At 43.5% G+C, this 27,813-nt stretch overlaps 1 protein-coding gene across 2 annotated transcripts in view; it reads right to left on the reverse strand.

The window, feature by feature from the left end:
- Nucleotides 1-27,813, reverse strand: part of CFAP410 (cilia and flagella associated protein 410) — a 136,753-nt gene that overhangs the window by 17,732 nt on the left and 91,208 nt on the right. For both annotated transcript variants that reach the window (XM_040440944.1, XM_040440943.1), the window contains 2 exons: nucleotides 7,269-7,446; nucleotides 3,228-3,324 (listed from right to left, as the gene is read on the reverse strand). In XM_040440944.1, coding sequence (XP_040296878.1) covers nucleotides 3,228-3,324; nucleotides 7,269-7,446 — 275 coding nt within the window. The remainder of the gene's footprint in view (nucleotides 1-3,227; nucleotides 3,325-7,268; nucleotides 7,447-27,813) is intronic.

Consider the following 27,813-nt stretch of genomic DNA (forward strand, 5'->3'; position numbering starts at 1 on the left):
ATATGTTCTAGGATTGCTCTAAGTTAAATACATACTGGACGGATATTGCCAGGATTATCAGAGATGTTACCCAAGTGGATGTTCGTGGAGACCCTAGGTTTTGTCTTCTGGGAATGTTGATGAGGGGGATACTAACTTATCTATATGTATACAGAGAATGCTGTTCCAGGCCCGAATAGTAATAGCTAAACACTGGACCGATCAGGACCCGCCCACCCCTCGGGAATACATTAATAGAATGAACACCATCCTAAGGTATGAAAGGGGAATATACTTGAAAAGGAAGTGTCCCAATAAGTTTCTATCTATTTGGCAGGGATGTTAAGTGCTCCGGGTCTAGTGTCAGGGGCCCTCGCTGCGGACTGCATAAGAGACCAAATTTCTGGGACTGGGGGACTGCGACTGCGGTAGGTTGGCCTGGTATAGTGGGAACGCTGGGCAGCATGGCTGTGCACTAGTGTTTCGCAGTGGAAAGTGCTACAACACCGAAGAGATGCTGCTTTTGTAGGGCTCGGTCGTCTCACAGGTTTGAAATGCTTGAGGGGGGGGGGGGGGGGAAGGTGTTTGGTTTAATGATTGGATTTTATTATGATGTATGTACGCCCTGGATACATTGTGATTAATGTGTACTCCTTGGAAACAATAAGAGGACACAACATTGTATTTATATTTAAAAAGGGGCACAAATTTATTTTATTATACATGCTTTTGGAGGCTGACTTATACAGTATGTGTCAATGTCGTACAATGTGTTTTACTTTTTCAATAAAAACTGCATATCGTAAACCACACATGGTCAGATCTAGAGATACACCTTGTTTGGGCTGGTAAACTTTTAAATCTAATCAGTAATTCCTTGCTGGTCTAAACATACCCACACCTTCTAAGTTCTGCTTTGCTGTGTTCCCACTGAAGCCCAGTGTGACAGAGGTTTTCCTGCATATGCCTGAACGCAGTATGTTCATGTGAGTGTTTTGTGTCTGTAACCAGGGAGTTCCGTCGGCCGTACTGATGGATGGTGGCAGCGCTGTGTGTGGATGTGCAGACGTGTTTAGGGGTCAGTTCCCTTCTTGGTTGTTAGGGTAATGTAAAGGCGAGAGTGGAAGCAGAATTCCCCCTTACAGTCAGAGGTCATGGATGCAGTGAGTACTGGAGTACCCCTCGTGGCATTTCGTGTTGTGGATATGGATAATGAATGCGTTAAATGAATAAATAAGGCCACTTATACATAGTCAGTATTTGATCAGTGATTTCAATCAGGGATTGTGAGCCAAAACCAGGAGTGAAGGCTACAAAGAGATACGGCAAAATGGAACTATTGTACCTGTTCTATGTTTTGGAGACACACCTGGTTTTGGCTCACAATCACTGATGAACATCACTGATCAAACACTGACTGTGTGAAAATGGCCTAACAGTAGCATATATGTCTATATATATAAACTATTGATTTGTCCACTTAACAGATGACCCTGTTACAGTGGCCTCCCAAAATGTTTTTTTTTTTCTCTCCTTTTGAAATGTCATCATTTTCTTATATTTCATCTTCATCTTCCTTAGGGAGAGTTCACATCCAAGCTTGACGTCCATTTCTCAGATTCAGTCAAAAATGTGAGAAAAAGTAGTACAGTATGATGGACTATTTTGTCTGGAAAAAATGCCATGGCAAAGGATAGAAACTCGGTGGGCTATAATGGAGCAGAACAATGGACATAAGAACACAGATATGAACGCTGCCTATGTAGCATCCTGTTGCCATAAACTTGCAATATATATATAAAAAAAAAAAACATTTTAGTCAACACTCTGTTATCCAAAAGGACACAAAAATAAAACCATTTACATCTGTCAAAAAAAATAAAAAAACATATCCTGACATAAATCGGCCAAATAAAGACAAAATGGATACGGGGACGAGCCTTCCAAGCGTCACCCGCTTCTTCTCCCTGTGCACGGATGAAAACATCCGGTGTTGGGGGGGGGGGGGGGGGAGCCAGTGACGGGGAAGAGCCTCCCTAGAGGACTTCAGAAGCGACGCAGGTGCTATACGATGATGTTACCATAACCTAGTACTGACAAGCTGCCCATTAGGCTTAATAGACTTGCGTGGCATACCTCGTGCACATGGCAGATCAGGGGCCAATGTATGGTTCGCAACTGCCATACCAAACCCATCAGCACCCTGCCACTCCATAACCATGGTCCCAATAGGATATCAAAAGTGAGTCCCCCTTTCTTTCTCTAACCACTTAGAAGTTGCAATCGCTTTTGACTGCCGAATCTAAGAGGTTGCATGGCTGGAATTGGAGTTCTCTTTGCAGCAGAGTGTCAGCTCTAATATGCCCAATTATAGCAAGCGGTAGCAATGGCAGATATATCTGGCGCATGTCCACAGCCCCACAGCTAGAACCTTCACTGATCATCATCACTGATCAACTTCACTAATCATCAGGGTGGTCCCATCACGGCAGGACTGCAATGAGGAGGAGTTTAAAGGGAGTCTGTCACCAACCTGACCGGTTTTAAACCGATCACATAGTACAGTGGGACACAAAGACATGACACAGATGGTACCTTTGTTTACTTTTTCAGATCATCCAAATCGCTCACAAAGTTGTTTTTATGATATGCTAATGAGCCGTCACAAGTGCCCAGGGGCGGAGAGTTTTCTGAAAGTTCCCCTGCCTCACTTGTGCCCATTTCCCTGCTGTGACATAATATTTTTCTATAGGCTGTTCGAGCATCGCTGCCGGGCCCGGGCATGCGCAGTGTTCTGACCATTATGGGCAGAGGCACAGAGATATGCAGTGTGCAGGCGTCGATTTCACGTCAGCTATTGTGTTTATGCTACAGTAGCTGGCGCAAAATCAGCGCTTGCACACTGCATATCTCTGTGCCTCTGCTCACAGTGGGCAGAACACTGCGCATGCCCGGGCCCGGCAGTGATGCTCGAACGGCCTATAGGGAAATATGATGTCACAAAGGGGAGTTAGGCACAAGTGAAACAGGGGAACTTGGGCACTTTCAGCAAAATCTCTGCCCATGGGCACTTTGCGACAGCTCATTAGCATATCATAAAAACTACTTTTTGGGTGATTTGGATAATCTGAAAAACAAAACAAAAGGTACCATCTGTGTCATGTCTTTGTAATCGGTTTGAAACCGGTCAGGTTGGTGACGGACTCCCTTTAAATCGAATGGTGGTAACATCTGGTACAGCATAATACCTTTCTCTTTCTGTTTCCATAGGGCTCCACTGGTGAAGAAAATGGTGAGAACTTGTCTCTAGGAAGTGGTTTCATGCCTAGTTGTTCACGTATTTTGCTAGAAAAAAAAATGTATAGTATACTAGTCAGAAGGAAGCATGAAAAAGGATTCTGAATATTCCTTATAATTTAGCAAATTACAAGGTTAATCATAAAGTGAAACATCATTTACTTCAAATCTCCAAATACCATAATGAAAACTATCAGATAAAAAACAGGCTAAATATCGTACATTGAAGGTTACCCTGAATTCCAGTTTTCTCTCTTCATATACATTCAGTTTCAGTGAACAGCAAGAGAGAAGGATGCAATACAAAAGAATAGATTTTTTATAAGCATCCTCCACTGCTGAGAGACACAATGGAAGGGATACGTTTACCAATATAAAGTTGCACAATGTATCCTAATGGTAGAAACTCCCTCTGTGCGAGGACAGTGCACAGATTCTTAACAGATTCCATCACCCACATGGCGGGTCAGAGGCACTGAAGCCAACCCTGCTGCTTCTAATCTCTCAGCATATCAGAGTCTGGAAATACACATGCTGATTAAAACTTATTTCTCCACACCATGTTTCTGGTGAATCCTACAGTAATAATCCTACAAAATAACACTATACGGAAATCTAGGGAGGCCAGAAAGCCTTTTCCCATTTCCTTTCTAGAAAGTTGTAAGTGGGATGAAGCAAACCAGCCCTTAGTTCCTCCAATCTCTGTATTTCCATGGAAGTAGGTTGCAGAATTCCGTAAAAGCAGAAATAAATGTTGGTGCAATCCAGTCGGGTAAGGATATCATGATCACAAGTTCTCTCACCATGTCAGTTGAGTGGACAGGCTCTTTCAAGTCCCTCTGCTGAGTAGAACTTCACAATTCACACATAAAAGCTATATCTGGCAATAAACATCGGTCTACAATCAAGTATTTCGTGGCCCCCTAACAAGCATGTTACAGCAGATGTCAAGCGTGCAGGTTTATGTTACAGTGAGGTGAAAAATTTGTTGGTCAAGTTTTGATATATTTTTAAAAAAATATTTGGCCTTTTGGGAACATTTACAGATAAATGGTAAAAGTATTATATTAACTGTAGGATCGTGGAACCCGAGATAGATGCGTCATTCTCCTGATAGGAAATATTGAAACGCTTTTTATGAAAAAAATAAAATAAAAATCGGTACACTTTTACTGTATAAGACACTTGTATTTCAGTCTAAGGCTACTTTCAGACTCGCATTTGGTGCGGATCCTTTATGGATCTGCACAGATGGATCTGTTCAGTTAATACAACCGTCTGCATCCGTTCAGAACGGATTCGTTTGTATTATCTTTAACATAGCCAAGTCTTGAACACCATTGAAAGTCAATGGAGGACAGATCTGTTTTCTATTGTGCCAGATTGTGTCATAGAAAACGGATTCTTCCCCATTGACTTACATTTTGGCTCCGTTTTGTCAGACGGACACCAAAACAATGCAAGCAGCGTTTTGGTGTCCGCCTCCATAGCGGAATGGAGACGGATTGGAGGCAAACTGATGCCTTCTGAGCGGATCCCTTTCCATTCAGGAGTCATTAGGGCAAAACTGATCAGTTTTGGACCGCTTGTGAGAGCCCTGAACGGATCTCACAAACGGAAAGCCAAAACGCCAGTGTGAAAGTAACCTAACTCTTTCAAGACTTAATTATGCCTCCACCTTTTGGAGTTACATAATTGAAGAGTGAATACTTTTTCCCCCGGTTTAGACAACCCCTTTTAAACTGTAGTCAACAGAAATAGAGCCTGCATCTCAATCCAGCGCCCATCTATGAGGAAAAACCTAAATTGTAATACTACATAGTTAAAATATACACAACACCGTTTTGCGTGCACATCGCTTATTCATAGAATGAGGAGGGAGGACAAACTAAAGGCCATCGAATTAGTGGATGTGAACAGAACCACATGATCAACCCATGTGTCGACTATGGCTACATTCACATGACTGTATCAGTTTTCATGTCCGCAAAACACAGATACCGGCTGTGTGCGTTCCGTATTCTGTGGATCAGCACGTCCTGCCTTATGTAAGAAATGCCTATTTTTGTCCCCAAACAGACAAAAATAGGACATGTTCTATTTGTTTCACAAGGCTGCGGAACGGACATACGGTGGTCAGCATCTTTTGGAGCCCCATTGAAATTAACGGGTCTGTTTCCGATTCACAAACAATTTGGAGCAGGGTCAGAAAGAAAATACAGTTATGTGAATGTACCCTAATTGAAACATGGTAGCAATGAATGTGCAAATAAACGGAGCACAAACCACAAACTAGGATGGCACAGCATTGAGCCATGCTCACAGGTACACTGGTTTTGCCAGCCATGTAAATACTTGACAATTTGCCATATCTGACATATGCTGCATGTTGTGTGATATACAGCCATGCACATCTGAATGTGTTGTTCTAGAGCCGAGATTTTACATTCTACATAACCCAAAAAAGTATTAAAAATAAATAATAAATATAAATATAAATATATATATATATATATATATATATATATATATATATATATATATATATATACATATTTTTTGCCCTATAAGACGCACAAAAGTGGGGGGAAAATAGCACTGCATCTTATTGGGCGAATGCTGCAATTTTACACTGATACATCGCTGAATGAAGCAGGCGGTGCAGGCGCGTGACGTAGTGAGTTACGCTGCCACCTCCCGCCCGCTCACCTGGCCTCCTGCCTGCTATGGAAGTTAGTAGTAAGTACTGTACTACAGCCTGGATTGGAGATGAATTAACATTGCCTATATGATTACTACAGTGAGCGGGGCCCGGTTTAGTAGAATACAGTGACTACACCGGGCCCGCTGCAATTACAAAACAAGATGCCGCCCCCCACCCCCTGTATTGGGGGTCATTCACTACACAGGGACACTTATGGGGGAAGGGTGGGGATCTGTGGATGACACATAGCATAAGATGCTATGTGTCATCCACAGATCCCCCCCATAGAAGTGTCGTGCCATTCCCAGATGCCCCCATAGCAGTGCCGTGCCATTCCCAGATGCCCCCATAGCAGTGCCGTGCCATTCCCAGATGCCCCCATAGCAGTGCCGTGCCATTCCCAGATGGCCCCATAGCAGTGCCGTGCCATTCCCAGATGGCCCCCTAGCAGTGCCGTGCCATTCCCAGATGGCCCCATAGCAGTGCCGTGCCATCCCCAGATGGCCCCATAGCAGTGCCGTGCCATCCCCAGATGGCCCCATAACAGTGCCGTGCCATCCCCAGATGGCCCCATAACAGTGCCGTGCTATCCCCAGATGGCCCCATAACAGTGTCATCCCCAGATGGCCCCATAACAGTGTCATCCACATAAGCCCCCATAACAGTGTCACCCACATAAGCCCCCATAACAGTGTCATCCACATAAGCCCCCATAACAGTGCAATCCACATAAGCCCCCATAACAGTGCAATCCACATAAGCCCCCATAACAGTGCAATCCACATAAGCCCCTAAACCGTGCAATCCACATAAGCCCCTATAAGATACCCCCATAACAGTGCCATCCACAGATACCCCCATAACAGTGCCATCCACAGATACCCCCATAACAGTGTGTCTTCCACAGACCCCCATAACAGTGCGTCATCCACAGATCCCCCATAATCGTGTCATCCACAGACCACCATTAGTTCAAAACCCACTAAAAGCACAGCTTTTGGTTCAAAATATTTTTTTTTCCTTTTTTCCTCCTCAAAAACCTAGGTGCGTCTTATGGGCCGGTGCATCTTATAGGGCGAAAAATATGGTATATACCGTATAGCACTCAAAAGCTAAAAATGATCCAAAGTGTTGTGTGCCAACGTACATAACTTTGACCCCAGGTTCCAAGACATCCAAATAAATTCTGCGGCACTCCAAGTAAGTAATGGTGAAACAAAAGTGACATTTATTCACCCATGGTAACTTTTCAACCCTCTCCAGGGTCTTTCCCAAGTACAATACTCACTTTGTTTCTTCCATGCTGAAGTTTAGTAAGTCGCTTTCAGACTCAGCAGTCACCTCTCCACAAGTATGTTCTGGTGTAGGTCCTGGTGAACCATTTTCTGTGCTTGAGATCTTTGTTGGAGCAGCTGTGATTTCTTCCCCTTCTGTCATTGCATGGGATACCTCTTCTGCTGTCACAGCTGGAAAAAAAAGCACAAAATTGAGAGAACTCTATAAACCTGCATGGAGAGAGTGGGCAGGGCTGTGTAGTTCTGGAGCTGATTTTTGGAGACCTGCTGATCAGTTAAGGGTGTATTAAATGGGCAGATTTTCTGCCTGATGATCGATAATGAGTGTTCATATAAACATTCGTTAGCAATCAAGTTGCCGTGTTGTCTAATTACGATCTGCCGCCGGCAAACCACTGTACAGCATGGGGATGAGCAATGATCACTCCTCCCCATGTTGTGGATAAGATCGCTGCAAGTAATAGCAACGGTCTCCTCCACTAGCTAGCAGGCGATTGCCAGGAAGGAACGCTTCCCTCCCGACAACAGTCTGCCAGATGGGGGTGTCTAACACACCCTTTAGTGATGGCCTATGCTGAGGATAGGCTTTCACTTGGAAAATGCTGGACAATCCCTTTAACTTTTGACAAGAAAACGGTTATTTTTTTTTTATAAATTTAACAAATATTTTAACAGTAAAGAGCAGTTTGACAAATACATGTATTATGGTGGTAAACGTATACGCATGGTATAAATACAAAAAATGTTGGTAAAAGTTTGATTATGCTATATGTGGGTGTGATAAAAACATTAATGACAAACTGCTTTTGTAAATCTTTTAGGATAGTTCAATGCAAATGTAATTTAATACAACAAAAACACCCACACAGAAATCGCCTCTTAAATTACCCACTGTTCCAGTGGTTCCTGCCCACCTTTGTTAACATCCTGGGTGGGCTCATGTGCTGTAGGCACAGGATCAGCAGCCAATCACTGGCCACAGTGAGGACCACTAGGTCACTGGTGGGAGATTTGTTTTATTTTATTACACACAGTTTTTGTTTTTTTACTTTTTAACAATATTTTTAAACCTTGATTTCAAACATTCCTCACTTAGCTTCACAATTGACAATAGTTGAAAAGTTGGGCATTTTTGTTAATAAATCCATAATCAACACCTACAGTAATCGCCATATTCATTTTCTAGGAATATTCTCATGAGAATAGTGGTGTTCACATGTGATGCTTTGGCAGTATGTACTCAGCTTTGGGAATAATCTGATTTTAAAATGAAATTGCAGCTGTTTCATCTATAAATTGCCATATCATCCATAGGAGGAGGTAGCTCTTCTCCCACATACTATCATATAACTTTTTTTTTTAAATTGAGGTAGAGGAAACTATACCATGTTTGTGCCTTCTATAAACATCCCACAATAGCAAACATAAGTATTGGATATAAAATGTATAATATAAAATCAAAATAGAGCCAACTTGCCCAAAAAACAAAACAAGATAACTACAGTGCCTTGAAAAAGTATAAAGTATTCATACCCCTTTAATTTAAAAAATTTTCACATTACACCCACAAACTTAAAGGGGTTTTCTGGGGTTTTGATACTATGACCTATCCTCTAGGGGACCAGACGATTGGTCATCAGTATCAAAATCTCGGAAAAACCCTTTAACCCCTTAACGCAGAATGCCGTGCATGTACGGCGGGGGATGCATTGCCAGAAAGCGCGCCCGATCACTGCAGGGGTCCAGCAGTCCACGCTGACTGCGGCATAGAAGTGGTTTGCCGCGGGTAAAGCAGCGCATTCAGTCCCCGCGCTGCTGTGGCGGGGACCCAATGCGTGACAAGACAGCCCGATGCCGTGCAGAGGCTGCCCAATGCCCTGCACGGCATCGGGACCTGCCTTCTACGGGTGCCGAGGTGATCAAGACTCACTGTAGTACACGAACAGGCAATGGATTACAATACAGATGTATTGTAATGCATTGCAGAGGGGATCAGACCCCCAAAAGTTTAAGTCCCAGAGTGGAACAGAAATAAAGTAAAAAAAAAGTTTAAAAAAGTTTAAAAAAGTTAAGTGTTTTAAATAAAAAAAATAAGTTTCAAGTAAAATAATAATAAAAAAATAAAAATAAAGCCACACATATTAGGTATCACCACGTCCGTAACGACTGGTTCTATAAATATATCACATGATCCACCCCGTCTGATCACTAAAAGTGCAACACCAAGCAAAAAAAAAATTAGCCCCTACATAGGACAATCGCCCAAAAAATAAAAAGACTGTGGCTCTCAGACTATGGAGACACTAAAATAAGATTTTTTTTTGTTTAAAAAAATGCTTTTATTGTGTTAAATGTAAAAAAAAAAGAAGAAAAAAAAAGTATACATATTAGGTATCGCTGCGTCCGTAAAAACCTGCTCTATAAAAATACCACATGACCTAACCCCTCAGGTGAACACCATAAAAAAATAAGATAAAAAACTATGGCTCTCAGACTATGGTGACAATAAAACATGATTTTATTTTTTATTTAAAAAATGATATTCGTGTATAAAACTAAAATAAATAAAAAAAAGTATACATATTAGGTATCGCCGCGTCCGTAACTACCTTGTCTATAAAAAGATCACCTGATTTAACCCCTCAGGTGAACATCGTAAAAAAATTTAAATATAAGACCGTCTTAAAAAGCCATTTTGTCATCTTACATCACAAAAAGTGTAATAGCAAGCGATCAAAGTCATATGCACCCCAAAATTGTACCAATCAAACCGTCATCCCATACTGAAAAAAATTTGCCCCTACATAAGACATTCGCCGAAAAAAACAAACAAAAAAAACTATGGCTTTCAGAATATGAAGACACAAAAATATATTTTTTTTCAAAAATGCTTTATGTAAAACTGAAACAACCAACCAAAAAAAGTAATCATATTTTGTATTGTCGCGTCCGTAACAACCTGCTCTATAAAAATAGCTCATGATCTAACCTGACAGATGAACGTTGTAAATAACAAAAAATGAAAACAGTAGCAAAACAGCTATTTTTTTGGTCACCTTGCCTCACAAAAAGAGTAATATAGAGCAACCAAAAAGCCATCATCTGTACCCTTAAATAGTACCAACAAAACTGCCACTTTATCCTGTAGTTTCCAAAATGGGGTAACTTTTTTGTAGTTTGTACTCTAGGAGTGCATCAGGGGGTCTTCAAATGTGACATGGCAAGTTAAAATTATACCAGTGAAATCTGCCCTCCAAAAACCATATGGCGTTCCTTTCTTTCTACGCCCTGCCGTGTGGCCATACAGCAGTTTTTAACCACATATGGGGTGTTTCTGTAAACTACAGAATCAGGGCAATAAATATTGAGTTTAGTTGGCTATTAAAGGGGTATTCCCATCTTAGGCAATGGGGGCATATCGCTAGGATATGCCCCCATTGTCTGATAGGTGCGGGTCCCACCGCTGGGACCCACACCTATATCGAGAACGGAGCGGGGAGAGCTGTGGCTGGAGGACCCCAGATTTCCCAGGGTCCATCCACCACCAAGCGCTAATCCTCACCTCTCCCATAGAAGTGAATGGGAGCAAGCCGCGCGTGCGCGGCCCATGCTCCCATTCATTTCTATGATGCAGACGGCAATAGTCGAGCCAGCGCTCGGCTATTTTTGGCGGCCCCCATAGAAATGAATGGAGAGCGGCTGCGCATGCGCAGTGCGCTCTCCTTCACTTTAGGGGCTCCGTTCTCGATATAGGTGTGGGTCCCAGCGGTGGGGGAATATCCTAGCGATATGTCCCCATTGTCCGAGAGGAGAAACCCCCTTTAATCCTGGCTTTGTTAGCGGAAAAAAATTATTAAAATAGAAAATCTGCCCAAAAAAGTGAAATTCTGAAATTTCATATCCATTTTCAATTAATTCTTGTGGAACACCTAAAGGGTTAACAACGTTTGTAAAATTAGTTTTTAATACCTTGAGGGGTGTCGTTTCTAGAATGGGGTCATTTTTGGGTGGTTTTGTATTATGTAAGCCTCAGAAAGTGACTTCTGACCTAAACTGGTCCTAAAAAAGTGGGTTTTGCTTTTAAACTTATAAGCCTTCTAACGTCCCCAAAAAATAAAATGGCATTCACAAAATAATCCAAACATGAAGTAGACATATGGGGAATGTAAAGCAATAATTTTAGGAGGTATCACTATCTGTTTTAAAAGCAGAGAAATATAAATTTGGAAAGTTGGGAATTTTTCAAAATTTTGAGTAAATTTGGTATTTTTTTTATAAATAAAAATGAAATATTTGGATTAAAATTTACCACTGTCATGAACTAAAATATGTGACGAGAAAACAATCTCAGAATGGCTTGGGTAAGTAAAAGCGTTTTAAAAAGTTATCACCCCAAAGTGACACGTCAGATTTGCAAAAATCAGTCTGGTCCTTAAGGTGAAAAATGGCCTGGTCCTTAAGGAGTTAAAGGGAACCTGTCACCAGTTTTATGGTGTCCTAACTAAGGGCAACATAAATAAGTGACTGATTCTCTTAGCACAATGCTGGGTCACTTTCTTTAATTGACCCAGTCAATCTGCCAACATCTTGTATAGAAAAGCTCCAGCTGATAATGATGAGTCATGAATATTCATGAGCTCCTGACTCTCTCCGCCCACCTGCTGCTGAATGACAGTTTGTTTCCATATGAACCAGCAGTAGGTGGGCAGGGGAGTGGCTATAGCTCTGAATTAAATATACGCCGGACTCCAATCAGCTCATTAGCATGCGGCATCTTTGTGTGTATATTATGAGGTAACCATCTGTCACACCAGTAAGTGAATACATCTAAGGTACTTTTTAGTAGATAATGATTGTATATAATTAGTTAGATTATAATCAAATATCCACATGACAGGTTCCCTTTAAGGGGACATTGGGCACACAAAGGATAATGCTGCAAATGCAGGCTTTGTTGATGTCTGGAGAGCACTACACCCAACAGCTAAAGACTGCACATTCTATTCGGTAGCCCATACATCCTACCAGAGGTTAGACTATTTGTTTGTCCCTCCACGATTGACATCCCCGTGTACCTTCCTAAGCCTCACTTTACTTCGAGGCTGGATAAGACTCTGCTATGCAATCCAGAACATGTACAAGTAATACAGAAGCACCTGGAAGAATACTTCCTTTAAAACAAGAGTGCTTCCATGTCTCCGGGTCTGGTCTGGGAAGCACATAAAGCTGCACATAAAGCTGCTCTCCGGGGCCACCTTATTTCTCTAAGTTTCCATCTTAAAGAACAAAGGGAAGCCACAGTGATAACCTTTACAGAGACAGATACAGGAACTGGAGCTGCTCCATAAAAGACATACCTCCCATTATCTCATTTGAGATAAGAATTGAAAATACTTCAATTACTCTTACCGGTAATATCGGTTTTCCATGAGCCCATGACAGCACCTGCGAGAGATCCTCCCCCTTCCGGACAGGAAACAGGAACTTCCCAGATCTTTAAATTGGTCCATTGCCTTCCACCACTCAGTATTTGACAAGATTCCTGGGACCAGCAATGCACCTATACAGTACAGACCAAAAGTTTGGACACACCTTCTCATTCAGTTTTCTTTATTTTCATGACTATGAAAATTGCAGATTCACACTGAAGGCATCAAAACTATGAATTAACACATGTGGAATTATATACATAACAAACAAGTGTGAAACAACTGAAAATATGTCATATTCTAGGTTCTTCAAAGTAGCCACCTTTTGCTTTGATTACTGCTTTGCACACTCTTGGCATTCTCTTGATGAGCTTCAAGAGGTAGTCCCCTGAAATGGTTTTCACTTCACAGGTGTGCCCTGTCAGGTTTAATAAGTGGGATTTCTTGCCTTATAAATGGGGTTGGGACCATCAGTTGCGTTGAGGAGACATCAGGTGGATACACAGCTGATAGTCCTACTGAATAGACTGTAAGAATTTGTATTATGGCAAGAAAGAAAAACGAGTGGCCATCATTACTTTAAGAAATGAAGGTCAGTCAGTAAGCCGAAAAATTGGGAAAACTTTGAAAGTAAGGGCTATTTGACCATGAAGGAGAGTGATGGGGTGCTGCACCAGATGACCTGGCCTCCACAGTCACCGGACCTGAACCCAATCGAGATGGTTTGGGGTGAGCTGGACCGCAGAGTGAAGGCAAAAGGGCCAACAAGTGCTAAGCATCTCTGGGAACTCCTTCAAGACTGTTGGAAGACCATTTCAGGTGACTACCTCTTGAAGCTCATCAAGAGAATGCCAAGAGTGTGCAAAGCAGTAATCAAAGCAAAAGGTGGCTACTTTGAAGAACCTAGAATATGACATATTTTCAGTTGTTTCACACTTGTTTGTTATGTATATAATTCCACATGTGTTAATTCATAGTTCTGATGCCTTCATAGTCATGAAAATAAAGAAAACTGAATGAGAAGGTGTGTCCAAACTTTTGGTCTGTACTGTATATAGTGAAACTAATAACACAAGCAAAAAAGCAAACCAGAAAAAACACTGTGCCAAATATATGCCAGGCATATCTCTTCTTTGGCATAATACTGAAATATAGATTTCTCTTTTTTCATCATTTTTTATATATATCTTTTTTTTTTTTTTAGGGAGGGAATTATTTAGGTGCTGTCATGGGCTCATGGAAAACATTATCAGTAAGAGTAATTGAAGTATTTCCATTGCGCCTCATGACAGCACCTGTGAGAGACTAGACTAGATAACAATTAGGGAGGGACTACAGCCTGCAGCACCTTTCTCCCAAAAGACATATCCTGCACAGATGAAAAGGTCCAACCTATAGTGCTTGTAAAACGTGGAGGGGGAACTCCACGTTGCTGCCCTACAGATTTGTTCAATGGTAGCGCACCCTTTTTCTGCCCAGGAAGAGGCTACTGCCCTGGTGGAATGAGCTGAAAAATCTGAAGGGACCTGACAATCTGATTGTGAATATGCCAGACCTATCGCTCTCTTGATCCATCTGGCTAAGGTACGGCTTGTAACCCCTGTTCTGACCCTGAAACTGAACAAAGAGTTCAGGGGTTTTTCTAAAGCCCTTCGTAGACTCTAAATATGCACAGACACACCTTCTGACGTCTAAAGTATGAAAGGATTTTCCCCCTTCGTTCTTTGGGTCCTGACAAAAAGAAGGGAGAACTATGTCCTGAGATTTATGGAATACCGACACTACTTTGGGCAGGAATGCAGGATCCAGTTTAAATACAATTCTATCCTCCATAATTTGAGTATATGGTGGGAAAGAGGACAAAGCGGATAGTTCTCCTACTCGTCTGGCGGATGTAATGGCCACTAAAAATACAGTCTTATAAGACAGCATCTTGAGGGGATGTCCCCAAGAGGCTCGAACGGAGCCTTGGTTAGAGCGGATAGAACCAGGTTAAGGTCCCATGGGGCTGATTTAGATTTAACTATAGGACATAGTCTAGAGCAGTGATGGCGAACCTTTTAGAGACAGAGTGCCCAAACTGCAACCCAAACCCACTTATTTATCGCAAAGTGCCAACATGGCAATTTACCCTGAATACCAATACAGTATATCTTCCATGTACTTTATCATTAAGCTATAATAGCCTGCCTAGATTCAATGTGCTGCCTGTGCCGTTCATAGTGCGCTCTGCGCTGATGAATGGCAGGAAAAGTCTAAGGCATATTGGTACACCATTGCCTTAGTGTGGGTGCCCACAGAGAGGGCTCCTAGTGCCGCCTCTGGCACCCGTGCCATAGGTTCGCCACCACTGGTCTAGAGGATCCCTTAATGAACCTTTTGACCCAAGGATGAGTAGCCAATCTAAAGTCAAATAGGGCACTCAGTGCCGAGACCTGGACCTTGAGAGTGCTGGGTTTAAGCTTTTTGTTAAGGCCTTCCTGCAAAAAAAATTTAATTAACGGGATAATGGGTGAGCTCAAGTCTAGGCCTGGCCCTGCAAACCGAAGGAAGGTCTTCCATACCCTCAGATAGATTTCGGAGGTGACATTTTTCCTACTAGTTAAATAGAAGAGTCCCAATGACTTGTTCTGATAGGCCTCTAGACCTGAAGAATGTCCTCTCAAAACCCAGGCTGTCAGGTGGAGGTTCTTGACTTCCGGATGATGTAGAGGGCCCTGATTTAATAGGTCCTGTCTTTCTGGAAGTATCCAGGGATCGGCTATTAATAGTCTCCTCAACCAAGCAAACCAGACTCTTCTTGGCCAAAACGGTGCTATTAGTATCACTGTTGCATGCTCCCCCCTTCTGGATCACTCTGGGTAATAGGCTGATGGGAGGGAAAGCATAGACTAGGCCCTTCCCCCATGTCTGTGAGAGCGCATCTGTGCCTATCGACTGATCCTCCCTGCTCAGAGAAAAGAAACTTTCGCACTTTTTGTTCTCCACCGAGGCGAATAGATCTATCGTGGGGGATCCCCATAGGGCTCCCATTTTGGTGAAATACTTCCTGATTCAGACACCAATTCGCCTGACTGAATCTGTGTCTGCTGAGAAAGTCAGCCTGGTGATTCTCTGAGCCTTTCAAATGAACCGCTGAGAGAGAAAGAGCTTTCCCCTGTATTAACAAGAAGATCCTGGATGCCAGCTGCATTAGTTGAGGAGATCTTGTTCCCCCTTGCTTGTTTATATAAGCTACCACCGAGGCGTTGTCGGATAGGATCCTGACATGTTTTTGAGGCAAAGATGGGAGACTTTCCTTTAATGCGCACAGGACTGCTCTTAACTCCCTGGCATTTTGGGACTGAACACTCTGGGTTTATGACCAAGGGCCTTGGAAAAACCCCAAAACTGAATGGGCCCCCCATCCCCAAGGGCTTGCGTCGGTGGTTATTATTAAGGGGTCGTGTCTCAACCACTCTACTCCCTGACTGAGGTTCGGAATTTTCAGCCACCAAGCTAGGGACCGGGTTACTGACCCCGGGACTACAATCTTGCGATTCAGGGATAGCGACCTCCCGTCCTATTTGGACAAAATGTGCCATTGAAGTATTCTGGACCTGAATTGGGCCCACCTCACAGCAGGAATACAAGCAGTCATCAGACCCAGAATAGACATTGCTTTTCTTAGGGAAACTTCCTTGGTTTTGCTGAAAGACCAGATTTTCTGCTGAATACCTTTCTTCTTGTCTGCCGGGAGATAAGATTTCTGTGTCTGAGAATCTAATAGGATGCCTAGGAAAACGCATTTGGAGGTTGGAATCAGGGATGATTTGTCCCAATTTATTAATCAGCCCAGGCTCATCAGGGTCCCCAGGACCTTCTGTATTTGAGATCTCAACAGCTCTGGGGACTGCCCTACCAAGAGAAGGTCGTCCAAGTATGAGATTATAATGATGTCTGACCTTCTTATTTCTGCCATTACCTCCGCCATTAGCTTTGTGAAGAGCCTCGGCGCCTGTGATATCCCAAAAGGAAGTGCTCTGAACTGCAAATGGACGATTGATTCTCCCATCTTCACAGCTACCCTCAGGTATCTCTGAGACGATGGATGAATGGGCACGTGATAGTAGGCATCTTTTATATCTATTGAGGCCATCACGCAGTTGGGGAACAGATGGAGGACCGTGGAGGAGATGGATTCCATCCTGAATTTCTGGTAGGACAGATATTGGTTGAGACTCTTCAAATTTATTCAGCCTGAACGTACCGTTGGGCTTGGGAACCAGAAATAGGGTTGAATAAAAACCCTCTCCTTGTTCGTTCTTTGGGACTGGAACAAGGACTGCCTTTTCCAGGAGGTTGTTTATTTCCTCCGTAAGTGCCGCCTGTTTTGGAAAATTTTGGTTTAAGGAAGTAATTTTGAATGTCCTGGGTGGTAGCCTTTTGAAGTCTAGGCGGTAGCCTTCCTCTATAATACCCCTTATCCAGGCGCTTGCGGTAATATTTCGCCAGGCTGGAGAAAACAAAGAAAGACGACCGCCTACCTGGGGTCTGGCGTCATTGTTGAATGGAACTTGAAGTTTGAGGTCTGGATTTAAACAGGACACTTTTTGATTTATCGGATCTCCATTCCCTTCTTTTTTTCTGATCCCCGAAACCTTTCCTTCTCTCGTTACTCCGATGGCTGGAAATCCTTTTTTCCTATCAGATGCCTTATCTAAAATATTGTCTAAGGCCAACCCAAACAAAAAATGTCCTTGGCAAGGGAGGGCACAAAGCTTAGACTTTGAAGCCACATCGCCCTTCCACCCCTTCAACCATAAGGACCTTCTGGCTGAATTGGACAGTGCGGCCGCTCTAGCGGAAAGCCTCAATGCATCAGCGGAGACATCAGAGATAAAGTCCACTGCACTGGACATGGTTGGTATAGCCTCCAGAAGCTGATCCCTAGGAGTCTTTTTCTCTATATGAGACTCTAATTCCTCCAACCAGAGCTTTAATGACCTTGCCACCGAAGTATAGTCACTATATTTGGTTTAAAGGCAGAAGTGGATGCCTCCCAATTCTTCCTTAAGTATGCATCAGCCCTTTTGTCCATGGGATCTTTAAGGGACCCTAAATCCTCAAACGGGAGAGCTGATTTTTTATTTATCTTAGCTACAGGAGCGTCTACCCTCGGTACCTCCTGCCAGGCTGATACTTCTTGATCGTCAAAGGGGTACTTTCTCTTGACCGCTCTAGGGATAAAGAATTTTTTATCGGGATTCTCCCATTCACGTTTAATCAGGTCTTTGATACAGTCCTGAATGGGGAACACCAGACTTTTTAGGCTTTAGGCTCTCAAACATAAGTTCTGGCCTAGACCTGGACTCCTTTTCTTCCTCCAGCTCCATCATGCATCTAACCGCCTTTAATAGTAGATCCGTATCTTCCGCTCTAAATAACGGCTTCCCTGTCAAATCCTCAGAGTCTGCAATAGCGCCCTCCTCAGACTCAGAATCCATAGTATCCGCCACTACCGTCTGAGCCTTCCTATGTCTGGATGAGCTAGGCAGGGATTTTTTAAGATCTTCCACAGAAGAACGGACTTCATTTTTAACTAAGTCTTGGATACTTTGTAATAGAGATGATAGGACTCATCTGCCACTAACTTATCTAGACATGGTTGGCAACATGTTTTGGGGTAACACTCTTTAGCTCTTGTTTTGTGGGTAGCTTTTCTTGGGGCTTCTTTAACCTGCATTTAATAAAACAGCCTAATCAGTCTAAAACTGACCATAATAATAACTCCCCAAAGGGAGATGGTGGGGGTTAACCCCTCTTACCCCCAGGAGTACCATGCTGGATTCAGAAAGCTGCTCCTGTCTGTCAGTGCGCGGTTGTACTTCCCCTTCTTCCTGCATGATGATGCTGCTTCAAGGGGGCAAATGGAGGGCCGTAAGTGCAGCCTACCGTCCAGTCGGTATCTGCTTGCTGCTGCTCCCTCCACGCTGGCTGGCGTTCCCTTTTTCAAATGGGGCGCGCAACGCCCGCCATGTTAAGCTCCTCCCCTTCCGGCCGGTGGAACGCACGTGTCACTTCCGGTGCGGCACGCACGCCCAGATTTGGCCTGCCTCAATGAGAGGAGAAGATCCACCTCCCCCCTCACGCCGCAACTTCGCCAGCTAGGCACGGATCACAAGGCAGCTACAGGCATCCCCCCTATGGCTCTGAAGAAGGGAAAAACGCCGGACTTCTCAGCGGCTCCTAGTGGAGACTTACGCCGACAGGTACCTCCACTAGGTTTCGATCATTTTAACCCTAGAGGTCCTGCAGCCCAAAGATAGACCTGGAAAGAAATCCTCCTGTCTCTGGACAGGAAAGAACTGAGTGGTGGAAGGCAATGGACCAATTTAAAGATCTGGGAAGTTCCTGTTTCCTGTCCGGAAGGGGGAGGATCTCTCACAGGTGCTGTCATGGGGCGTAATGGAAAATATATTAAACTCTTGCACGGATAAAGTATACCTATCTGCTCAATACAGATTTTACGGGGGAACAAGGCTTCAAAAATGCGTTCATATATCCACTCCATTAAAAGTGCCTCCTCCCAGACGCTACTGCCCATAGAACAAATAGCTGCATGGTTCAGTGAATAATACCACTCATTATATAACCTCAGCTGTCCCATAGGCCCCCGGGAGACTGAGGAGAAGGAGAAGACGATCAGGAGCTGGAAAAGGCTCTCAGAACAACCCCCCATAAATGCCCAGGACCAGACGGACTGCCTTCTATCTATTATAGCACCTTCTCCTCTCTGCGAATGCCAAAACTATTAACGGTTTGCAATGGGGCGCTAAATAATAATCAACTACCACAAATGTTATTGGCTTTAATCACCATTCTGACAAAAGAGGTGAAGGACCCTGCCTCCTGTGCCAGCTACAGGCCCATCTGCTTACTAAATGCAGACTTAAAATTATATGCCAAAATGCTTGCGTTAAGACTCCAACAGCTTTTACCGCAGCTTATTCATGTGGACCAGGTGGGCTTTGTGGCTGGCAGGGAGGATAGGATGAACACTACCCGATTGGTGAGCCTCGTACACCATGCCAGGAGACACTCTATACCATTAGTACTTCTAGGCACGGATGCCGAAAAGGTATTAGATCGTATTGACTGGGTATTTATGCAGCAAGCCCTGCTTAAATTTGGAGTGCCCCCCTCAGTTTATAGGGGCCATCATGGCTATGTACGATACCCCCACTGCTCAAGTGATGGTAAGTGGACCTTATCTCCAGCTTTTTCTATAAAAAATGGCACACGACAGGGCTGCCCCCTGTCCCCCTTGCCATTCATTATGACAGTGGAATGCCTTTCTGAAGCAATATGCCAGGATGAGAGGATTGAAGGTCTGAATCTAGAAGGTCATGTCATCAATTAGCAGCATTAGCTGATGACCTTTTAATCATCATTACAAACCCTGAAAAGGTCTTCCCTTCAAGCACTATTTCAAAGATTTGGGGATTTGTTGAACTTCCTGATTAATCCCACCAAATCGCAGGTACTAAATGTCACTTTAAACGAGCAAACACAAAAACTGCTAGAACTGCATACCCGTATTAATGGTCCTCTAGGTCCATAAAATTCTTGGGAGTGAATCTATATAAAGAAAACTTCCAATCCCTCCCACAGACCATCAAAAACACTATAGATGCCTGGGAAATCCCTTTCACGTCCTGGTTTGGGAGACTATCACGTAGTGATGTGGGAGGGAACACCACACAGACAACAGGAGGAAAGGGAAAAGGAACTAGGCCTCAAAGCTAGGGAAAGGGAAACTGACACCACCTATGGAAACCCTAATCCTAGCCCTGACTCCTATCCGTATGAACGGACCTTGAGGGTAGGAATGTTCATACACAGGAACCTGAGACCCTGGAAACCCTGAATTGCCCTGGAGTAGTGTCTGGGCTGGAGACGACCTGTTCCTTCCAATATGAAAGAACAAGTGTCTCCCTGAGGCCTAGTAATTAGTGATGAGCGGCCGGGGCCATATTCATATTCGCAATATTTCACTAATATTTTGTAGAATATTCGTCATATATTCGTGAATTTCGAGAATATTTTATTGAATGCGAAAAATCGGCGATGTAAAAATCGTGTAAGGTGATTTCTTAACACGAAATACAGGCGTGGGTTACTTTTGCTACATTTTTTAAGTTGGTATAAGTTTCCTGAGACTGGAAAAAATGGTTGGCACGACAGAACATTAGAATAGCTTTATATGCAGATAGAGTCAAATGCTCCAATATATTCACGATTTCACTAATCGGCAGTGATTATAATATTTTTTCGCACTACGTGCAACTTCACATTTTAGCAGGTCTCACTACAGATTACTGATTGGTGCACTAAGTATTGTTGTGAACTTGACATTGCTTCCTTCACATTGGCCCACAAGCAAGAAGCCGAGAGGAATCGTGTTCAGAAAAAAATGTTGAATATTCGATATAACGAATATATAGCACTATATTCTAAATATTTTCAAATTCTCGAAGTGGCGATATTCGAGATAAAAATTTGCTATTCGAATATTCGTGCTCAACACTACTAGTAACAAAAGACAGAGGGGATATAACAAAATATAAAAGCGAAGTAACACTTAACTTCTAAAGTAAATGGACGAGCAGGAACTCAGAAGAGGACCATACACCAGCACTTCATTATTATTTTCCCTTATAACATGGTTATAAGGGAAAATAATAGCATTCTGAATACAGAATGCATAGTAAAATAGCGCTGCAGGGGTTAAAAAAAATAAAAAAATAATTTAATTCACCTTAGTCCACTTGATCGCGCAGCCCGGCATCTCTTCTGTCTCCTTTGCTGAACAGGACCTGTGGCGACGTCACTCCGGTCATCACATGATCCATCACATGATCTTTTACCATGGTGATGGATCATGTGATGACCGGAGTGACGTCACCACAGGTCCTGTTCCTGTAATGAATGCTCACCACAGGTCCTGTTCAGCAAAGGAGACAGAAGGAGATGCCGGGCTGCGCAATCAAGTGGACTAAGGGGAGTTAATTATTATTTTTTTTTAACCCCTCCAGCGCTATTTTACTATGCATTCTGTATTCAGAATGCTATTATTTTCCCTTATAACCATGTTATAAGGGAAAATAATACAATCTACAGAACACTGATCCCAAACCCGAACTTCTGCGAAGAAGTTCGTGTTTGGGTACCAAACATGCGCGATTTTTCCCACGCGAGTGCAAAACGCATTACAATGTTTTGCACTCGTGCGGAAAAATCGCGGGTGTTCCCGTAACGCACCCGCACATTTTCCCGCAACGCCCGTCTGAAAGAGGCCTAAGTAGGGGAGTTGGAATGACCACTAAGCTACCCCTGAGACAAGAGGTGTGGTCATTACACGCAACCACACTGAAACCAGAGACGCTGTCAGATCACATCCCGTGCAGCCAGTCTCTTAGATCTTCTGACAGCTGTCACGTTAGAGACCGTGACAGAGACGCATGTTAATTAAATCCATCTTAGTACCTAAAATACTATATTGCCTGCAAATTCTGCCTATCCCGCTACCAAGATTTTTTTTCCCACACCTAAAACACTACTTTTCTAAATTCCTCACTCTACACTGATTCAGCCGAACAGATTAGGGGGCCTGGGCCTCCCAGATCTGACACTTTAATACAGGGCAGTCCATGGGATGGAGATTTTTGGAATGGCTCAGGTCCATGGTGGATTGGACATACAGGCTGAGGCGGGAGAGGCGAAACCACTCATACGAGTATGATAAGGACTACCATCAAGATTCGGCATACCAAAATGTCCAAAGTACTGCTTTCCTAAACAACAATGCCTCGAGTGCTACAGATGGGAGAGGTCTTATGGAACTCTACTCCAGCCTTTAGCGCTACATTGTCTGAGGAAAGCTCACGGATATCATTGCCATTGGTAGATCTACTAGACACAACAGGGTCCCTTCGGAAAAACTGGGAATCTCACCCCAGAATACACTTACCTTTTTACATAAAATGCATCTTAAATGTCATGTAGGAAAGGGGAACGCCCCCCCCCAATACTTCTAAAACGCAGTTGGAAACAATAGCTCTATCTAGCACAATACCGAAAAAGAAAACAACTGTGATATATACCAGCTTAGTTTCCTAGATCAGACCCAAGACATATGATTTTATTCTGCAATGGGAGAGAGACCTAGGCACCCAATTTTCAGCCAAAGATATAGTACACCTCCTCTCCTCCGAAGGTGTCGCACTGCGTAAAGCTGCAGGAGAATTTTTATAAGATAACTTACTAGATGGTATTACACGGCACAAAAACTTCATATTCTCTTCCCAGAGTGTGACCCTGTGATACCAAAATGCAACAGGCACATTCCTACATATATGGTGTCAATGCCCTGATATAATAGCCTACTGGTAACAGATATGTGCAACACTCACTAATATAAGCAAGGTCAAAATAACACCTTCTTCAAAATGTTGTCTATTAGGTCTTCTAGGAGATGTTAAATGCACCAGACAAATGAGGACACTGTTCTCTCTCCTGCTAGCTGCTGGCAGGATCTTGATGGCTACCAAATGGAAATCTATGGATGCCCAGACATACTCACAGCGGCTGTTAAGGTGTGATAATATATATAAGAATGGAACAGATTGCAGGATGGGAATCGAGAAGGACAAAATGGTTCCAAGCAGTATGGACAACCTGGAAGACATTCAGAAACTTTTCTCAAGGATTCCTCTTTTTCATAAGACATAATATATATTGTTAATGGACCTCTATTTCCCCCCTCCCTTCCTTCAATCAAACCATCCTCTCCCAGTTTCGTTATTTTACAAATATTGTATGTACATCATCTGTATATTGACCTCTCAGATGTCAATTGTATTGTACTAATTCTGCGTTTCTTTAACCACTTCACATCCACCCATTGGATATAAACGTCCTATGGCTGGATGTTTATCTCTGAATGGAAGTTCTGGAACGTTTAAATGCCACGGGCTACCTGAGCATTGATTATAACCATGTCCATCCCTTCATGACCACCATGTACCCATCCTCTGATGGCTACTTCCAGCAGGATAATGCACCATGTCACAAAGCTTGAATCATTTCAAATTGGTTTCTTGAACATGACAATGAGTTCACTGTACTAAAATGGCCCCCACAGTCACCAGATCTCAACCCAATAGAGCATCTTTGGGATGTGGTGGAACGGGAGCTTCGTGCCCTGGATGTGCATCCCTCAAATCTCCATCAACTGCAAGATGCTATCCTATCAATATGGGCCAACATTTCTAAAGAATGCTATCAGCACCTTGTGGAATCAATGCCACGTAGAATTAAGGCAGTTCTGAAGGCAAAAGGGGGTCCAACACCGTATTAGTATGGTGTTCCTAATAATTCTTTAGGTGAGTATATATATACACACACACACACACACACACAATTTTTTCTAGGGGTGCACCGAAATTCCGGCGGCCGAAAATATCGGCCGAAAATGGGCCTACTCCATTTCGGCCGATATTGGTACATATCGGCAGAAAATATGGGGTTTGGGATTTGTCACCCGCGCCGGGCGGGCGGTTTACTTTAAGTCACTGCATCTTTATTTTACCTTACAATCGTGACTCTCCAGTAACAACTCTGCAGGCAGAGCGGAGGGCAGCGTAACGTCACTTACTCACGTGACGCGCCTGCTCCGCCTCTTTCATTCATAAAGTGGGCGGAGCAGGTGCGTCACGTGAGTAAGTGACGTTACGCCGCCCTCCGCTCTGCCTGCAGAGTTGTTACTGGAGCGTCACGATTGTAAGGTAAAATAAAGATGCAGTGAGTGATTAGTCTGCTGTGAGCAGAAAGGGATCTGTGCACTGTTATGGGGAAAGGGATCTGTGCACTGTTATGCCCATAACAGTGCACATATCCCCTTCCCCATAACAGTGCACATATCCCCCTCTCCATAACAGCGCCACCCACAGATCCCCCTCTCCATAACAGCGCCACCCACAGATCCCCCCTCTCCATAACAGCGCCACCCACAGATCCACCTCTCCATAACAGCGCCACCCACAGATCCCCCTCTCCATAACAGCGCCACCCACAGATCCACCTCTCCATAACAGCGCCACCCACAGATCCACCTCTCCATAACAGCGCCACCCACAGATCCCCCTCTCCATAATAGCGCCACCCACAGATCCCCCTCTCCATAACAGCGCCACCCACAGATCCACCTCTCCATAACAGCGCCACCCACAGATCCCCCTCTCCATAACAGCGCCACCCACAGATCCACCTCTCCATAACAGCGCCACCCACAGATCCACCTATCCATAACAGCGCCACCCACAGATCCCCCTCTCCATAACAGCGCCACCCACAGATCCACCTCTCCATAACAGCGCCACCCACAGATCCCCCTCTCCATAACAGCGCCACCCACAGATCCACCTCTCCATAACAGCGCCACCCACAGATCCACCTATCCATAACAGCGCCACCCACAGATCCCCCTCTCCATAATAGCGCCACCCACAGATCCCCCTCTCCATAACAGCGCCACCCACAGATGAATTTCATTCATGAAAAAGAATTATTAATAAAATCATTAAAAAAAAAGTATTTTAAAAGTATTTGGGCAAAAAGGCAGTTTCGGTTTCGGTTTCCGGTCAAGGGCATCCTGAATTTTCGGTTTCGGACCAGAATTTTAATTTCGGTGCACCCCTAATTTTTTCACTATTTGATAATGGTGCTGGTGTAATTTATGTAAATGGATGGAAATTAAATATAATTATCATAATTGAGTCATTTTAGTTTTCTAAAATTAATGTATATCCATTTATTAAAAATATAGAGCAAATATAAGGAGAATCATGTAAATTAATCATGTGATTCATGTTAAAGTGACTATTATACCAGTCTAGATATATTATCAGTAATAATGACAGAAATTAATATCCTCTCCTGTTAAAAATAATTAATAGCGTAGTAATATGATTATTAGGATGAAATGATTTACGAATAGTCTAAAAGCAAAGATACATTGAGTTCTAACTCGTGCAAATCTTGAGATCAGCAATGTGAATCTGCCTGAAATAAACTAAGTTCCGGTTCATGCGCACTTTAGGACCGGTGAAGTAATTCGGGTCCAAGTGGCAACGCACACGTACTCTAGACACTGAGAGCTGAAGATGTCTAAGTATAAGTTCATGCACAGAAAAAAGGAATTAAGGGAAGGACTTTTTAAACTACGGGAGCCTGTACCCGTAGTTACCCAGCATGGGGTCAGAGGTAATTATACCCAGCATGGGGTCAAAGGTGTTGATTTTATTATCCTAATTGGATAATGCTGGGTATAATGACCTCTGACCCCATGCTGGGTATAATTACCAGATGTTGATTCAGTTACATATTTATTCCCAGAGAATTATTGTACAGTCACTCAGAATTGAGAAAGCTTGTTAGAAGAACGAGTGAAATGTTTTCAAAAAAATCTACAGTAAGTCCAGTTGCCTTGATTTATTCTTTACAGATATACCATGACCTGGATAAATGAGAACCTTCACAGACAACAAGTCAATTGTCACAAGTCAGTAATGTGTTGTTGGCAACAATGTTAAAAGGGTAGCATAATAATTGGCTACAATATTAGCGATGCAACATTATCCTACAATCAGTAAAACCCTCACACAAGGGTGTACACCAAAGCACATTATCTTATGGGGATCCCTGCGGTTCCCTCTTAGCAACTAGGAGGAATATTGTGTAAAAAAGACAAACACCCATGTGGTCATCTTCAAGTTTTAAAGTAGTTAGTTTATTGGGTGAAATTAACAATATATATTAAACGTTATGTTTTAAATAAACAATAAAAGACCTTAAACGGTTTCTGTCACCTGAAAAATGGGTATTAACCTGTTCCGGATACATGACGCACCGGTACGTCATGTATAGTTCCTATCACCGCCGCTCGTCGGGCGGTGATCGGAACTCGGTACCTGCTCAAATCATTGAGCAGGCACCTTGGCTAAATGCACCAGGGGGTCCACCCCCCCCCCATGTCGGCGATCGCAGCAGACCGCAGGTCAATTCATACCTGCGGTTTGCTGCGTTTCCGGGTTATTCGGGTCTCTGGGGACCAGATAACCCGGAACAGGATAGTGATCGGTGGTCTGATAATACACCACCAATCACCATCCTTAGATCCTGAGTGGTGATGGTGACATCACCTCTCAGGATTGCTCTCATTGGCCGGCTGCAGGGGCGGGAGGTTCAAATTACCGCACGTCGGATCGCCGCAAGGATCATTAGAGACAGCACCCCCATCTGTGCCCCAGCACCCAGGTAATTAGGAAAAGGCTAGGGACAAGTTAGTGAGAAGAAAAAAAAAGAAACCATTACTGATTGCATCACGCTAATTCAGGTGTCTGGGGTCCACAGCACAGCTGTGTGACCCTAGACCCCCCAGGGGTTCTGCAGCTTGTCCCCCTGCCCCCCCCCCCCCAACTTTTTTTCTGGGCGTACGCTGACTGTGGCCGGCACTCTTTTTTTTAAATCAAATCGTTTTTATTGAATCAATAAATACAGGATATTACAAAAACAATACATTGTCTTTTCTTACTTTATCCACCTTGTGCAATCAGTGTACAGCAGTATCCGTAGAAATACCAACACACAGTTATATCATGTATCTATATATAACGTGTACACATGTAGAAACAAATATTGAGACAAAGAATTGTATATGTCCTAACAATCTCAAATCCCCTCCCCTCCCCCCCCCACCCTTCCCTACCACCTCCCCACCCTGTTAACTAGCCATGAACCTTCCCGAGCCTATATAACCACGTGAGTATGAGATAACCAATCACTCCACATTTTATCAAACTTCTGAGGACACCCTCTCTTCACATACACCCCTTTTTCCAATATCAGCATGTCATGCACCTTCCGTTCAAACTCACCCAGTGTAGGCGGACTTCCCTGGATCCACCTCATAGCCACCAGCTTCCTGGCCACATACAACAACCTCCCCACTGCAACCTTAACCGATTCAGTCCCTCCAATCTCAGACACATACCCCAATACACACACC

This window comes from Bufo bufo, chromosome 7 (assembly GCF_905171765.1).
Source record: "Bufo bufo chromosome 7, aBufBuf1.1, whole genome shotgun sequence".
NCBI lineage: Eukaryota > Metazoa > Chordata > Amphibia > Anura > Bufonidae > Bufo > Bufo bufo.